Source organism: Mesoplodon bidens (genome assembly GCF_964165515.1).
Source record: "Mesoplodon bidens genome assembly, chromosome: 3".
NCBI classification, from domain to species: domain Eukaryota; kingdom Metazoa; phylum Chordata; class Mammalia; order Artiodactyla; family Ziphiidae; genus Mesoplodon; species Mesoplodon bidens.
Genome location: NC_138178.1, coordinates 573,638 through 591,605, shown reverse-complemented (window position 1 = coordinate 591,605; position 17,968 = coordinate 573,638). Strand labels below are relative to the sequence as shown.

At 36.2% G+C, this 17,968-nt stretch overlaps 1 protein-coding gene across 5 annotated transcripts in view; it reads left to right on the top strand.

Annotated features, from left to right (window-relative positions):
- ODAD2 (outer dynein arm docking complex subunit 2) overlaps nucleotides 1-17,968 on the top strand; it is a 248,108-nt gene that overhangs the window by 136,173 nt on the left and 93,967 nt on the right. For all 5 annotated transcript variants that reach the window (XM_081226944.1, XM_081226942.1, XM_081226945.1 and 2 more), the window contains one exon: nucleotides 12,811-12,925. In XM_081226944.1, the coding sequence (XP_081083070.1) occupies nucleotides 12,811-12,925 (115 nt within the window). The remainder of the gene's footprint in view (nucleotides 1-12,810; nucleotides 12,926-17,968) is intronic.

The window sequence follows — 17,968 nt, the reverse complement described above, 5'->3', positions numbered from 1 at the left end:
TAGAAATGCCTCTAGTGGTGTTCTATTATGTAAAATAATGTCTTGAGGACTAAAGTATATATGTTTTATCATACTTTAAAAAATCTCTCAATTTCTTTTTTTTTTGTGGTACGTGGGCTTCTCACTGTTGTGGCCTCTCCCGTTGCAGAGCACAGGCTCCGGACGCGCAGGCTCAGTGGCCATGGCTCACGGGCCCAGCCGCTCCGCAGCATGTGGGATCTTCCCGGACCGGGGCACGAACCCGTGTCCCCTGCATCGGCAGGCGGATTCTCAACCACTGCACCACCAGGGAAGCCCTCAATTTCTATTTTTAAAGAGTGTTTTTAAAATCAGAAATAGGTATTGAATTTTGTCAAATCTCTCTTTAAGCATTTATGGAGATTATGCTCCGTATACTCCATTATGATTTTTTCCCTTATATCTATCAATATGTTGCATAATATTAATGGGTTTCCAAACACTGGACCAACCTTGCATTCTGGGAACAAGTTTCACTTGGTCATGATGTACTATTTTCTTAATGTGGTGTAGGATTCTGTTTGCTAATCTTATTTAGTAGTTTTGTAATGATATCCTTGAATTATATTGGTCTGTAGTTTTCTTTTCCTTCCTTGCTTTTTTTTTTTTTTTTTACAACTATCTTTATCAGATTTAGGTATCAATGTTATACCTGCTTCACGAAAGGAATTAGGAAGTTTTCTTTCATTTCAATACTGTGGAATAATTTATTGAGCAGTAGGACCATCTAGGCTTTAAAGTTTTGATAGAATTATACTGTGCAGTCATCTGGGCCTACTCTGTGTGTGTGTGTTCTGTTAGTTCTTTACTGGTTTTCTCTAGTTCTTCTATGAAATCTAATCTATTTATGCATTCTACTCTAATGGGGTCAGTTTTGGCAATCTGCATTTCCTTATAAAATGATCAATTTCATTTAGGTCATCAGATTTATTTAAATAATGATCTGCAAAACAATGTCTTATGATTTTTAAATTTTGTCTCGTTTCAATGGTTGTTTTCCACTTGTCATTTTATATTTGTGTATGTGAGCTTTCTCCTGTTTTTTCCATGATCAAGTTATCTAGTATAGTTTCTCTACTTTGATTTTTTTCTGAAAAAATTTTATTAATTAGATATACTGTTCTTTTATTCTCTACCTCATAAATTTCTTTTATATTTATTCCATGTTGCCTTTTTTGGGGTTATTTTGTAACTATTTTTCTAATTTTTTTGAACTGAGAAGATATTTATTTTTATTCTTTTTTTTTTCTTTCTTTTTTTGGCTGTGCCATGCAGCTTGTGGGATCCTAATTCCCTGACCAGGGATCGAACCCGGGCCCCCTGCAGTGGAAGCATGGAGTCCTAACCACTGGACTGCCTGGGAATTCCCTCTTTTTTTAATAATAAAAATATTTTGTCCTATGAGTTTTTCTTTGGCACTTCTTTAAATGTCCCTTGTACATTCTGATACATAGTGATTTCATTATCATTATTTTTAAGAAGTTCTTTAATTTCAGTTTATATTTTCCCTTTAGGCCAGGTGTTGTTTAATAGAATTTTTTTTTTAATTCCACAAAGAGGAACCTTTTTATTTTCTGTTTTTGTTAGATATTTCTTACTATGTTGCAGTTTAGTCAGTGTTTTATTTCCACTTTTTATGGAACTCACTGGTGTTTTCTTTATGACTCAATATATGATGAATTTTTACAAAGCATCTATAGGTGCTTGGGGTGAAGATGTATCCTCTTTCAACAGAGTGTAGAGTTTCATGTATATATATATATATATATATTTTTTTTTTTAATAAATTTCTTTCTTTTTCTGGCTGTGTTGGGTCTTCATTGCTGCACATGGGCTTTCTCTAGTTGTGGCGAGCAGGGGCTACTCTTCATTGCGGTGCGTGGCCTTCTCATTGCAGTGGCTTCTCTTGTTGCAGAGCACAGGCTGTAGGCGTGAGGGCTTCAGTAGCTGTGGCACGTGGGCTCAGTAGTTGTGGCTCGTGGGCTCTAGAGCGCAGGCTCAGTTGTTGTGGCACACGGGCTTAGTTGCTCTGCGGCATGTGGGACCTTCCCGGACCAGGGCTTGGACCCGTGTCCCCTGCACTGGCAGGTGGATTCTTAACCACTGCGCCACCAGGAAAGTCCTGATGTATATTCTTAAGATCTGTTTTATTAAGTTATGTAAGCCTTCTATCTCTACTTACTATTTTTCATGCATTTGATCTGTCTCATACTGAAAATGGTGTATTAAAATTATTAGTGCGCTTCTACCTATGTCTTCTTACAACTCATGTAGTTTTTGCTTCTTAAAGGCAGGCACTATATTACTGGGTGCATAAATGTTTCTAATCATTGTGCATTGTGGATTTTAATTTTTTAAGAGCTCTTCTTTGTCATGTTTAATGAGTTTTGGCTTGATATTTCTACTTTGATATAAGGATCTTTACCCCTGCTTTCATATTTTTTCCATTTTCCTGGAATATCTTGGTCTACCTTTTATTTTTAGTCTTTGTTGAACCACTTTCTTTTAGGTGTGCCCTTTCATACAGTATATAGATGGGTCTTGCTTTGTGTGCCAAGCTAAAAATATTTTTAATAAGTGAGCTAAACCCATTCACACTCACTGATGTTTGGTCTCAACAATGTCATAATATTTTATAATTATTCATATTCTTTTATATTTGCTCTTCTCTGTAAGATTTGTAATCTTTGCTCTTTAATTTTTTTTTGGTGTTATTTAGAAAAGTTTACATTTTTGTTTCATTCTAGTCACTGTCTTTGTACCTGTACATTTTTCTAATGCTTGCTTTCTCCTTTCTGTTATGTAGTTATTTGATATTTAGTTTCTCAGTTCTTGCTGGTATCTTTTAACTCCCACCCATTGTCTATACAGTAATCAGTGGGCTTATTTCATTTTTCTCTTTCCCTCTTCCTTATCCTCTCCACTGTAAAGTGCATTGTTTCTACTTTGTCATAACATGCAAAATTTGAACATTATTATTCTACCCTTGACCCTGCCCCTGTTTTAATCTTAGACCAACAAACAGATATACACATATACTTATTATCAGTTTTTGCTGCAGTTTTACAGTCATAGTTTAATTTTTGGAGCTCATCCCCTAGTAGAATCTTCAAAAAGGGCTCATGGGTACAGAATTCCCTAAGTTTTTATATGTTTAAAGTACCTTTCTTTTTTTCAGCTTTATATAGGTATAATTGACAAATTTAAACATTATGTATATTTAAGGTGTATGACATGGTGTTCTGATATAAGTATACTTTGTGGGATGATTACAACAACCAAGCTAATCAACCTCATCTCACAAAGATACTTTATTTTTTTGGTGTATGGCAAACACACTTAAAATCTACTCTGTTAGCAAATTTCAAGTATACAATACATTATTATTAATACAGTCACCATGCTGGGCACTAGGTCTCTGCAGCTTATCCATCTTATAACTGAAACTTCGTACCCTTTGACCAGCATCTCCCCATCTCCTCCACTCCCAGCCCCTTCACCCTTCGAATCACTGTTTCTCTAAGTTCAACTGTTTTAGACTCTACATGTAAGTGATTTCACGCAATATTTGACTTTCTGTGTCTGGCTTATTTCATTTAGCATGATGTCTTTCAAGTTCACCCGTGTTACAAGTGGCAGGATTTCTTTCTGTTTTAAGGCTGAATAATATTTCATTGTATAAATATACCACAACTTCTTTATCCATTCATCTGTCAATGGACACTTAGGTTGTTTCCATATCTTGGCTATTGTAAATAATTCTATAATAAACATAAGAGCACAGATATCTTTTCTAGCTACTGAATTCATTTCCTTTGGATATATACCCATAAAAATGGGATTGCTAGATCAAATGAGAGTTATATTTTCAACTTTTTGAGGAACCTCCATACTGTTTTCCATAATGACTATACCAATTTACACTCCCACCAACAGTGTGCAAGGATTTCCTTTTCTCCACTTCTTGCCAATATTTTTTATCTCTTGTCTTTTCAATAACAGCCTTTCCAATGAGGAGTAAGGCAATATCTCACTGTAGTTTTGATTTGGATTTCCCTGATGATTTGTGCTTTTGAGCATTTTTTCATATACCTGTTGGCCATTTGCATGTCTTCTTTGGAGAAATGTCTGTTCAGTTCCTTTGCCCATTTTTAAATTGAGTTATTTATTTATTTATTTTGCCATTGAGTTGTATGAATTCCTTATGTATTTTGAATATTAACTTCGTATCAGATGTATGGCTTGCATATATTTTCTCCTGTTCCATAGATTGCCTTTTCATTTTGTTGATTGTTTCTTTTGCTGTGCAGAAGCACATGTTTATATCTAGTGAAGCTATTTTCCTATAAATACTCAGAGGACAGCTTTGCTAGATATAAAATTCTTGGTTCCCACTTTCTTTCTTGAATTAAAAAAATGCTGCTCCATTGTTGTCTTACTTCATACCTTTTTTGGGAAAAGTCTGATGTTAGTCGAATTCATGTTTCTTTGTGAGTTATTTGATCTTTTCATTTGGAGGGCATGAGAATTTTTTCTTTACCTTTATAATCTAATACTTTTACTAGGTTTATCTTAGAGTTGATTGCTAACCATTTGGTTAACCTGAAATATAGTTAATACAGGAAAATCAGGATAAATGCTTTTCTTTTCCTTTTGAAAAAGTCAAATTTCAGATATATGAGTTGTCAGGAACCCTAGCAAATGCCAAGAGTGATAATAAGGGCTGTTTTTCAGACTTTTTAGGAACTTGTAGATCCTCATGATTTATTTCAGTCTCTGCTGTGCCTTTAATACAAAATTCCTGGCATACATGATTCAAAACATGCTAAAATTCTAATGTCCTAAGTTTTTCATTACTTCAGAATAACCTTAAACCTAAAGGTCAGCTTTCAGATATAAGTGCCTGACTACAAAAGAGTTAAATTTCATGTTCTTTAGAAAATAATCAAGAAAAAATGTTTCTATTAATATTCTGTAAATGCCCATGATTCTAAGAAGTTTTACATGGCAGTTTACCTAAATAATATACTAATTTCCTACAATTTATCCTGTAAAATATTTTCCTTCCACACATTGTAAAACAAACATTTGCTGAACTGACTGTTACATAGTCCAGTGTTATGTGATCATGTAATGAAAGACTCTTTTATAAAACATATACACAAGGATAGAATTAAAACTTACCATGGAATCTGTAACTCTAAATTTCCTGTCTTCTGTGGTTTAAACATAATTATGTTGCATTTACATAGTTTTTTTTTACATTGGGTTTATTTGTTCTTTTTAAAAAGGGGGAAAAAATAAAGCTATGCTTGTTTGCATACAAAAGAGATTTAATCTCTTTGTGGCTGCCCGGAAATTTCATTTACCACAAAACCAGTCCTTGTGACATTTTAGGGTTTATGCAAGATATAAAATAGAATATGTGTTTTATATGTTTGTATCAATAAGAGCATTATTCCTTCCTTTTACATTTTTTTGTTATTTGTTTTTCATCTGTATACTTTTAAAAGCGTATGGATTTAACTGAGATACTGAAATGCCAAATGAAAATTAATTATGTGAATAATTTAATCTTCTGAATCTTAGTTTTCTCATTTTAAAACAAGCTCTGGGGATGTTTAATTTGAGGATTATTCGGATTTTATTTATCCACATTATATATCCCATCCATCCAGTTGCGATGTGTGCTTAGTTCCATAGCTGAATGAATTGGCTTTTCAGTACTATATCCTGTGTGTGAGAGTATGTGTGTGTGTTTATAATGAAGTTAAAATACATTTTTAAAACTTTTAATTTGTGAAATATAATATACATAAAGGAAGGTGCATGATGTAAAGGTACACATTAGTGAATCCTTGAAAAGGGAGGACTCATGTACCTGCCACCCAAGCCAAGAAGCAGAATACCATCATCACCCTACAAACACCCGGGCTCCCTGTCCTATCACGGCCCCCCAGTGCCCACTGCCCTGCAGTCTGGGGAGAGCCCCTCTCTTGCCTTTTATGGTAATTCATACTCTGTTTTCATCATTTTATATTTGAGAATGCCTCCCTAAATAGTTTTATTTCTATTTGGAAACAAGTGGAAGCATATAATATGTGTTGGTTTTTGTCTGAATTTTTTGTTCAAAATTATAGGTTATTTTAACACTTAATTGCTCAGTTTGATGCGTTTTAGCAATTGTATACACTCATATAACCACCAGCCAAAAGAAGATATAAAACATGTCCTTCACCCAAGAAAGTGCACTCATGCTATTTTCCAGTCAGTCCCCACTCCCACCCCAAGCAACCACTTTCTGATTTCCATCACTATAGATTAGTTTTGCCCTGTTTTGGGATTGGAATTTCTGAGTCATAGGGTAGAAGTTTAACTTTATTAGAAACATCCAAATAGTATACAGAAGTGGTTGTACAATTTTACATTCCCATTGGTGCCAGCATTTAATGTTGCTCTTTTTTTTTTAATTTAGCCCTTCTAACAGTAAAAGTGTATGTCACTGTAGATTTCATTTGCATTCCCCTGATAACTAATGATGTTGAATAACTTTCCATGTGCTTACTTCATGTGTATATATGTTATTTTGTAGTCTATTCAAGTTTTTTGTCCATTTTAAATTTGGATTGTTTATCTTTTTTGGCAATTTGAAGAAGTTCTTCACATATTCTGGATACAAATCCATTGTTCGATTTATGTGCTGTGGAATGATTTTTCCCAGTCAGTATTAAGGCTGTCTTTTCAGCAGAAAGTTTTAATTTGATGAAGTTAAAGTTATCAATTTTACTTTCATGGCTAGTGTATTATATGATATACCTCAAACGAGTTTCTAAGTGTGGTGTGGAAAGGGGAGTCCAAGTTAATTTTTTCATATGATATTCAATTGATCTAGCATCATTTATTGAAAACACTTTCTCAGTTGATTAGCTTTGGTCCCTTGGTTGAAATTCAGTTGACGGTATATTAGCAGATCTATTTCAGAACTCCTTTTTCCATTGATCTATTTTTCTGTCCTCATGTCAGTCCCACACCATCTTGATTACTATAGCTTTGTAATAAGAGTGTTAAGTCCTCCAACTTTTTAAGATGCTTTGGGCTATCTTAGATGTTTTGCATTTATATATAAATTTTAGAGTCATCTTGTCTAAATCTTTTCTTAAAGCTTTACGGAATTTTAATAATTGTTAAGAATCTATAGATCAATTTAGAAAGAGTAGAAATCTTAACAATGTTGAGATCGCCAGTCTACTAATATGGTGTATATCTCCATTTATTTGGGTCTGTTTTAATTCTAGTAGGATATGCAGTCCAATACTCTCTCATGATGCTGGGCGGTGGCAGTGAGCTGCAGCCCCCAGTCAGCCATGTGATCAGGAGGGTAAACAACTCAAACACTCACAACCATTCTCTACCCATCAGCCATTCTGGTTTTCACTTTCAGTACAGTAGTCAATACATTACAAGAGATATTCAGCCCTTTATTATAAAATAGGCTGTGTGTTAGATGATTCTGCCCAGCTCTAGGCCAATGTAAGTGTTTTGAGCATGTTTCAGGTCGGCTGGGCTAAGCTGTGATGGTCGGTAGCTTAGGTGTGTTAAATGTGTTTTCCACTCGTGCTGGGTTTATTAGGACGCAGCCACATGGATAAGTCAAGGAAGGTCTGTACAGAGAAAAGAGGGGAAAGTCAGACGACACCTTGAGGAAGCAGTCAGCCAAACTCAAACTGTGGGACTTTCTACAACAGTCCTGATCTCTTAAAAGAGTCAGTGTCATAAAAATGTTCTAGATTAAAAGAGACTAAAAAGATATATCAAAAATACAGAGTATGATCCCTTTTGAATCTAGGTTTTGTTTGTTTTTTAAAAAGCTCTAAAGAAAGTTTTGCAAAGAAATGGGAATATTTGAATATGAGCTGGACCTCAAAAATTGTTGGGCTCTCTTAATATTATTCTGTGAATGCATAACTTTTCGTATGAATGAATAACTAAGTTTTGAAAGCTTTTCTCTTATAGTGCTTGCACAACTATAAAAGGATAGACTATCCTTCTACTCTACCAAAGGCAAGGAATTCCGGGACACACTGGACATGCGTTTCCAGAGTCTCCTACATTCACATCGTTTCTCCCAATTTGGTCTCAATACCCAGAGATATAAACATTAAAACTCTGAGAATTTCAATGAAAATGTAAAATTCTTTTCTAATCATAGTTTTTCACAGCAATCATTAATTCTGACATCCATTTATGTTTCCATTTTTGTGGAGTTGCCAACTTGGTTTTAAAACCTATAGATTTCAGTTGCATCTTATAATGTGGCTTGAGAACATCATGTTCCTTTAGGCTATAACCACGTTTAGGCTGAGCTATATAGTATTTATCAGCATAATTTTCAGCAAATATCGTGAAATTTTTAGAAAAGATGCAAAATTATGGTTTCAAAATAGATATATTGGCATTGCCAGAAAGAAACTCTGCAACCTCAGCCGTGCTGGCTATGTGGGTGCAAACTGTTCACATTTGTTCATATATGTGGCCTCAGTGGGCAGGCCAGCCAGCCAGCCTTGCTAACAATCCTGACAAGAGTTAATAGAACAAAAGACACTGAGAACCATAACAAGCAGCTGTGTCTTTTTTGTTTGTTTGTTTTTAAGAGCCAGAATATGAATATGTAGTCATCTTTCAAGAACTGTTGTTTTGTCAGCCACACAGTTTGATTTCTTTGAATAAAGTTGAAGATTTTGGAAGCATATAGTTCAATTTTGTTTTTATAATATCAAAGTATTAATGTAAAATTCTATTGACAATAAAAACAGGAAGAGTTAACATACTGCTGGAAGTGAATTCAGAGCAAGATTCTAATCAAATTAAAGAACTATACAAAAGGAGATAGACCCATTGAAAATGGGCAGTGATGTAATGAATACCACCTACAAGCCCAGCATTGTATATTCAAAAAGCAATAAAGTTGTAAAGAAGGTCTATGAAAATGCACTTTCAACTTAGAGGCAACTCCAAGTAAAAGTTTACTGGTTAGATTTTGAATTTGAACATACACTTTCCAAGTATGAGGTTAAAAATGAATGTTATTTGTGTTGGGAGAGATTTTTTTTTTTTTTAGTTTTTTTTTTACATCTTTATTGGAGTAGAATTGCTTTACAATGGTGTGTTAGTTTCTGCTTTATAACAAAGTGAATCAGTTATACATATACATATGTTCCCATATCTCTTCCCTCTTGCGTCTCCCTCCCTCCCACCCTCCCTATCCCACCCCTCCAGGTGGTCACAAAGCACCGAGCTGATCTCCCTGTGCTATGCGGCTGCTTCCCACTAGCTATCTCTTTGGGAGAGATTTTTGATTCATCAAAAAAGGAGTAGGCAAAGGCTGTCTTGTTTCAGGTCCATTTAACCAATCCTCACTGTCTGCGGGAGCTGCCCTGAGCATGGCGGGCAATAGCAGATTCCTGCTGTCAAGGAGATTACACAGTACTTGGGGAGATAAGAAGCATACGCACCTGCCTACAATGCAAAGCAGTGTGTTATGAGTGCTAGAAACGAGGGCAGCAAAACTCAAAAGAATCTCAGAGGAGGGAGAAGCCAGAGGACTTGGGGAGAGGTCTTATGGTAGACCTTAAAGTGTGGATTGTTGCAGCAAAAGATGGAGATGGCAGGGCAAAGGCTTAGTCCTGGGAGAATTTCTGTGGCTTGTGAGTTAACAGTGTCTCCCCTCTGTGTTCACATGGACCCCCATGCCCGCATGTATTATAGCATTTACCAGAATAGATTATTATGGTCTCTTTAACACACTCGCTAGGCTGCAGTTTCCTAAAGGACAATTAAAATCCTCACTATCTGCAGATTCTGTATTTGTGTATTCACATCCTTGCTAACATGTATTTGTAATCCCCCGTTAATCCTTATAGCACTTTTGCAGTTATTCACGGACACGTGTGGAGCCAAGAAAAATTTGAGTTGCCTGGTGCACGTGTTTCCAGCTGGGGTTGAACAGGACCATACTCTGCCTTCTTGTTTCCGCTCCCATTTTGTAAACAAGTGTCATCTTCACAGATTTAGTGCCACGTTTTTCGCATTTTCGTCCTTTGAGCTGGTGATCTTCCCGTTTAAAATGGCCCCCAAGCATGGTGCCAAAATGCAAGAGGGCTGTGATATGCCTTACGGAGAAAATGTGTGTATTGGATTGCCCGTGGGTTCAGTGTTAATGAATGTGTTAATGAATGAATCAACAATGTGTATTAAGTAAGGTGTCTTTAAACAGAAACACACATAAAACAAGATTATGTATTGATCAGTTAACGAAAATATTCTCACCAGAGGCTCTTAGGAACAAAACTTTATATTCCCCCAGGAGCAGTGATTTGGTATCTACCAAGTCACTGTTTTCAGTGACTTTATACAGCGAACTACCCTGAGTAATAAGAATTGACTGTATCTGTTACTTCCGTATGCTTAGCACTTAGTGTTTAGTAGATGGCCAAAGAGTTTTATGAGCAAACACCTGAATGTAGGGAGTTTGGAGGAATAAACCAGCTCATTGGAAATGTTAAATACTGAATTCAGGAACTGGGGTGTGAATACCGTGCAGGCAGCGGGAAGCTGTCAGAGACTGTCTCCTGGGAGTGACCGCTCAGTTGTGAACTGTTCACCAAGCATTGACTGAACGTGCTGGGTGGTGTGATGGACAGAATGAATATCCCCGGGGCCCTGCTGGCAAGGAGATACTGCAGAAGCTCTCAGAACTCCTTCAGCAAGATTAATTTCCCAGGGATTTATGGGATGGATTGGAATTGAGAGAAACTGGAGACATAAAACCAAGTTAGGCAACTACTGTAGCAATCCTGATATGAGGTAGTAGAGACCAGGATTAGGGTGCTGGCAGGGAGAACAGAGAAGTAGGGGGAGATACTTGAGTTATTTGAAGAAAATCCACAGCATATGACTCCATACAGAGGATGAGGGAGATGGGGGGACAAAATTAAACACTGAAGTTTGCTACCCATGACTTCGTTAGTTCCTGTGTTTGCAAATGTTTTTTTTTAATGTTTTCCTCATCTAAGGTAATTACTCTGTGCTGTGCTGTCTTTTAAGACATCTGTAATGGGGTCACAGTCCTCATCTGTTGTAACTAAGCAGCTGATGAATTGCCTAGGGTTTGGGGTGACGGTCAAGGACAGTATATGTGGTTTTAGAATGAATGGTGAATTTTTATTGCTAATTGTGAGATTTTTCCTGGGGGGATCCAGAGTTGAATTATGCCTCTTTTTAACTGAAAATATGTGCCAGCCAGATGACTTCCACTCTGATGACAAGCTATGTCCCTCATTGTATGGATCAATATTCCTAATGCAACTATTACTACTACATTAGTGAGAGAGTAGGGTGGATTGACATTCACTATTGTCCTTTGAGAAATTGCCTGTGAAAAACTAGAGACCCAAGGATCTCCACTAGTTACATTTTCAGTGGCGTATGTGAACCAGTGAGCTTTTTTAAGTTTGCAAAGTAATTCCTTCATTGTGAAGTACAGTGTGTTCAGTATCTTTCTTTATAGTTTCTATAAATTAAGAAATAAAACTTTATTTTCCCTCAGCATGATACAGACAGAAAGCTTTAGTTTTAGAAAGCTATTTAGTTAAACTTTGGGTTAAAATACTTTCTCAGTGTGCTTTTTTCTTATTAAAGATTATCTTTTAAAGAGAGAGTTTATATCTTACTATAAGCTATTTGCATTACCAACTGTTTTATAAGGTTATGGAAAACATATCCAACTTGGAACCTTTGGAATAATACATTTTTTTTTCCTGGCATACTCAGATAATCAAGAAATGTAGTTTTTTCATGTCAATTTTCAGGAAAAAATTTGAATGGTGCCAAGCTAGTAGTATTTATTCTATCTGTGGCTAAGTACTACATGTATTTAACTCAACTTGAGGTTCAAAATCAAAGGAATTTTGATGTTCTTTATCTTTTTTCATATGCTCTGAGTTTATCTTTCTGAACAAAGCCATGTTTGTAAGGGATATTAAGTTTTGTTTGACCTTCGTCTCAACTGCAAGTACTTGATGGACCTTAATGCAGGGTTATGCTCACTGGACTGATTGATATATAAACAGAAGACAGATGGTGTGGAGATGACTCTGATGATAATTCATTTTTCAGCGAGTCAAGAAGATATTTTGATTACAGTGTGTTTAAGTAACTATAACACAGTCTGCAATGTTGGTCTTGCTGGGAAGAGAGCACATGGAAAACAAGTTATGTGTTATTCGTGCCCCACAAAGGATGCAGTGTGTTGTACTGATTTTAATTCCTAGTGCTAGATTAGTACTGGAAGAGGTTAAACTGTGTCATGCAGTACGGTAAGTCAGTTAAACACAGACCAAATAGAAAAGGTAACTGCACAGCTTTGAGCCATAAATATTTGTCTTGGAAAGTATTTAGATGTTACTATATGAAAGAAACCAGTATTTTTACATTTAGGTAACAGTCTGTATACAGCTAATTAAAGAATTACATGGCTTGATTTTCAGTTTATGTGAATCGTAACTATCATGGAGCTTGCTTTCTGTGTCAACGAGTTTAAAACTGAAATCAGAGAGCTGACAACTCAACAGCATGTTATGTCCCTGCTGTTGTTAAAGTTTTGAAAAAAAATAGCTGAGCAAAATGTCAAAAGGAGAAAAAATAATTATAATTGTGTGACTAGATAGGCCATTTAAATTTTTATTTTCACGTACTAATTACAGTCTCTGCCTCTGTTTTTTTGTTTCACACTAGGATAATTGATCACTTAGATGGAGTTCGTCTGTTGTGGTCCCTACTAAACAGTCCTCACCCAGACGTGAAGGCCAGTGCAGCCTGGGCCCTTTGTCCCTGCATCCAGAATGCAAAGGTGAGAAGAGACTGCAAATCAGTCCATTCTAGAGTCTCTAATACCATATGGAATAATGTCACCACAGGTCGCTAATTGCTTTTCACTTCTTTTTGGTCCGATTTATCTGGGGTAAAAATGTGCTGAACGTTTGTGCCAAACTAATTTTTGAGCAATACCTTCTCCTGGTCAGTTTTGATATGTAAAACGAAACTGGGCTAAGATGGCAGTGCTTATTACCATGTTCTACATGGCTGGTGCAATCAAAACCACTACCCCAGGTAAATTAGGGGGAGGAAAGTTGACTGTTCTTATCTCTTGGGTGAAAAGAAAGTGCATTACTGCTACTTTCAGAAGCTCAAGATGACTTCTGTGTTATTTATTGTCTGAATTACTACAGTGAAAAATCACTAAGTTCTTTGTTACCTTGAAAAAGTCACATGATTTCATGAATCGCACTTTTCTTATCTGTCAATAAAGACTAGATATAAAACCTATGGATAAAATTTTTATATGAAAAAAGAGTGAACTGGAAGTTTCTGAAGTCTTTTAGCTCTTCATTTGTAAATTTTATTATTTTCTTTGAGGATCTCTTTTCAGCCCATTTCTGTTATCTTCACTTAAATTTCTTTTCCTATAGGTTTAGGGATTTCCCTTTAAGATCCTAGTTGCTAGAGATATTTCTCTCTGTTGAGTATTTTTATCTAAAGTATTTTTATTTAAAGCATTTAATTCCTGTAATAAATTTAACATGCCTCTATCTTCCTAAATATTTGTGACTAGAAGTAATCTTTTGTAAAAAGTGAATTGTGATATGTAGCAATGGTAGAAAAGACTTATTACAAACTGGTTAATGGAACCATTTTTTTATAACAACAAAAAAGGAAAAATAAAAACACCTCAGATGTCAACCTACAGGAAAATGGACAACAGGGTGATAGTACAGTCATAACATGTCATACAATGCAACAGTGAAAAATGAATGTATTTCAGCAATGTGTTCATCAATATCGATACATCACATAAACATATTGAGCAAAATAAAAACAAGTTTCAGAAGCAGACATAAAATATAATCCTATTATATAAGGTCGAAAGAAATTTTTTAAATGCAAAATATAAATGATATTATTTAGGCAGCAAGAAAGAAGCCTACTGGAGAAAGATTGCTACACATCCTTAAAGAATATCTTTAAGGATATTCTTTTTTTTTTTTTTTTTTTTTTTTGTGGTACGCGGGCCTCTCACTGCTGTGGCCTCTCCCGTTGCAGATCACAGGCTCCGGACGCGCAGGCCCAGCAGCCATGGCTCGCGGGCCCAGTCGCTCCGCGGCATGTGGGATCCTCCCAGACCGGGGCACGAACCCGTGTCCCCTGCATCGGCAGGCGGACTCTCAACCACTGCGCCACCAGGGAAGCCCAAGGATATTCTTTAAGAAAGACCTTAATCTTCCTTAAGGAATCTTTAATATCTTTAAGGATCTTAATTATCTTTAAGGAAGGTTAATGGTATCAGAGGCAAGCCAAGATTAATAAGCAGAACTAACTTCAGAGGAAAGAGATAATGTAAAGAACAGAAGACAACCTTAAATTTTTAAAATTAATATCCTCTGAATGACCCAAGGGATACTACTAGGCCCAAAAAGCCTGAATAAAAAAGAAATATTCATAGATTAAGAAAGAACTTTTGGAAATTAAAAATATAGTTGACAAAATGATAGATTTAATAAAAGAGATAAATACTAGGTTATGTGTGATGCTGGGATATGACTACGTAATTATCTGGATGATAAGGTCTAGTAAATAGCTAAAAATGTAAAGTAAAAGTAAAAACTAAATAGGAATCGCAAGCACACAAAAAGAAAGAGAGCAATTGAAAAGAAGAAACAGTCATTTTTATTTTAAAGGGGGAGGGAGTGGTTTCAGTAAGCTGAAGAGTTGAAGAAAGACTCTAGTCTTCAGATTGAAAAGATCCATTTAGTGCCAAGTAGGGAAAAAGAATTTATCTACGCCTAGACACAAATACAAATTTGGTGTTTCCAGAAATTAAAGGAAAGGAAAAAGTTACATAAGAGTAAGAATCACACCAGTATTAGGCTTAACATCATTCACAATAAATTCTACAAGAAAAAGGAACAAAGCCTTTACTGTCTTTAGAGGGAAACACTTTTTATGCTGGAATTCTATACCCTGCAAAACTAGCATTCCAGTGAGAGTAGACTAAGGACAGAATAAAGACATTGAGCCTTTAGAAATGTCAGCACTCAGGAAAGTTATCCCCCAGGAGTCTTCTTTGAAAAAAAATTACAGTGTTTTCCAGCAAAACAGAAGATTCTAAGGAAGAGAATAACATGAGTTATAGAAACAATAATGAACAAATAAATCATTAGAATTTATAGCTAAATATGAATTTGTGTTGGTAATATGGCTTTCAAATTTTGTCAGGTTATTAAGAAAGAATTTCTTTAAAAGTAATGGCATAAAGTAAAATGAAAGCAGATGGTGTTGTCACAGTAACAATCTGAATCTAAACTACCAGATGATTCGGAAAGCAAGTTAGGGAGTGGAAGGTAATAGGTAAAAACATGCCAAAAGTCTTTCCTTTTCCTGGAGAAGGGTGTTAGAGATACTGGTTAAATCTCAATCTTCATTGAAAATATGATGAATTTAATATTATCATTGGTGAGTTACCATTTTGTATAGATAACATTTCTGTCAGTGCTGTTATTACATGTAAACTGCGTCCTGTATTCGTATGGACTTCAACTCCCAATCTGCCTATTTATCTATTATTGGCTTTAAAAGGTATTCCAGCATTCCCACATTCATTATTCTTGCCCCAGATTTCTGTCCCAAATATCCAACTGGTCTCCTTTGCTAGCGACCCAAACTGAGCCACACTCAGACTTTAAGAACAACCCATCTTGTCTGTGTTTAAGCCCTTGGCCCCAAGGCCAGTCTACACCCAAGCCCTCATAAAGAGCTCCATTTCTCCTGAACCTCTCCTGCCTTCCACTGCTCTCCACTCCCACCAACTCAGCATCTTTGAACTCTTCTCAGCTCCCTTCCTACCACTCCTGAGGGAAGGACAGACCCGTGAGGATCTCTGCTTGTTCACTTCTCTTACCAAGAACTTCTGAATGCATTTTCATTTGGGTAACATGAACATCTGAAGAGTTTTGAACAAGGAAGAGACATAAGCAGATTGGCTCACTAGAAAATGTGTGAGTGGGTGATTGATTAGGCTATTACCATGATTCAGAGGAAGGTAATTGGAGTTTGACCTAATACGGGGCAGTGTGGGTGAAGAGGAAGAGCAAATACAAGAAATGATTGGGAAATAGAATCAGAAATTCGTGAGTTATTGGATGTTGGCTATGATAAAGAGGTGAGAGAGAGTATGAATTTTTGTTTTTGTTTCAGTGTTTTAACTTTGACAACCAAGTAACCTTAATTGCTAACCTTGTTAGTAACCTTTACCAAACATGGGAAGAACACAATTTGGGGAAAAGATGGGGGATTTGCTTTCATCCAGGTATAGATGTCCAGTCATTTGAATATATGAATCTGGGTGTCAGGAGAGATTCTGGACTGGAGATATGGGAGCCATCAGTATGTAGGAGGTGGTTGAAGTCTTGAGCAAAGATGAATGGCAGAGGGTGTGGGCGACAAGAGAAGACCAGTGACAAAGAACAGTCACAGAGGAAGACCGACGTGTGATGAGATCACCAGGAGAGGGCAATTTCAAGAAAGACAAGAAAGGAAGCAAAGCCAAGAAAGGAGGAGTGTTCAACAGTATCATTTGCCCCTAAGATGTCATTTGCCTTTGAAAACTGAAAAGAGTACATTAAATATGGAAATTAAGAGATCATCGGTCATAGACATTTCAGTTGAGAGGTGGGAGTTTAAGTCCATGGTACTGGGGTGAGAAATGAATTAAGGGGAGAAATAGATACAAAGAAGATTAATAGTTCTTTCTGGAAGCTGAGCTGTTAATATCAATAGAAGGAGCCAATATGAAATCCGGAAGACAGTTTAGGCCGAGGGAATGACTAATATGGGAAAGGCATGAGAGAGATGGAGAGGGTATGTATAGGTAGTAGATGGAGAAAGGAAGAAAGGATGCATGGAAGGAAGGAAGAAAGCATAGCTCTCACTGTTCCTAAACCTTATAAGCACATTGCTCTAAGTAGAGTAAAAAACTTCTGGAGCACCACGCAGAAGGACAGTTCTAGAATACGTAACTCCTGAGGGTGAGCCCTGTGAGAGGAAGGACTTCTGGTAAGAAACACTGAAAAAGGCAACTTCTTACTTCATCCAGGCAACAAACACATGCCCAATCTCCTGTCTCCCTGTCTGTCTGTCTGTCTATCTATCTATCTATCTATCTATCATCTATCTATCTGTTATCTACTTACCTATCTATTTATCTCTCTCTCTCTCTTTCTATCTATCTATCAATCTTTCTGTCATCCAATTCAGAAGTGACAAAGTTATCAAAGGGATCTGAATTAATACCCTTCTGTGAATTTAAAGACTTGAAGTCACACATTTCTTAGCTGACAGTAAGTATAATTTGGCTGATTATTTCAACAAGGAGGACTGGCTTTTCTGATTACATAGTATAGAAGACATTTCCATAAATTGAATTAATTAAATATGCAGAGTCAAAAGTTGATGTCAAATATATCACAAAATTCATCTTTTATGACTAAATTTATGATGAACATTTTTAGATGTCAATTCGAAATAGATGAGGAGGATGCATACCTTTTCAAAAATGTATTGAGATATGTAAGCAAGAATTTTGAAGACTATTGGTCTAGTATTTCAGGTCTGGCCCTTGAAATGGGAGAGAAGGAAATTTAAAACATCTTTCCTCAAGAAAATACCCTAATTTGCAAGATTCTTGTCCTTTTGAAAACTCCTATTTTCTAGGACCAGGAGGTGAATATTATACTGGTTTCCTTCCTTGCATACTTCTAGAACAAAACTCATCTTCCCAAGGCAGAAGGATACCTCAGGGGTCAAGTGCAAAAGAGGTCATGTGCTCAGAAAGGCAAGA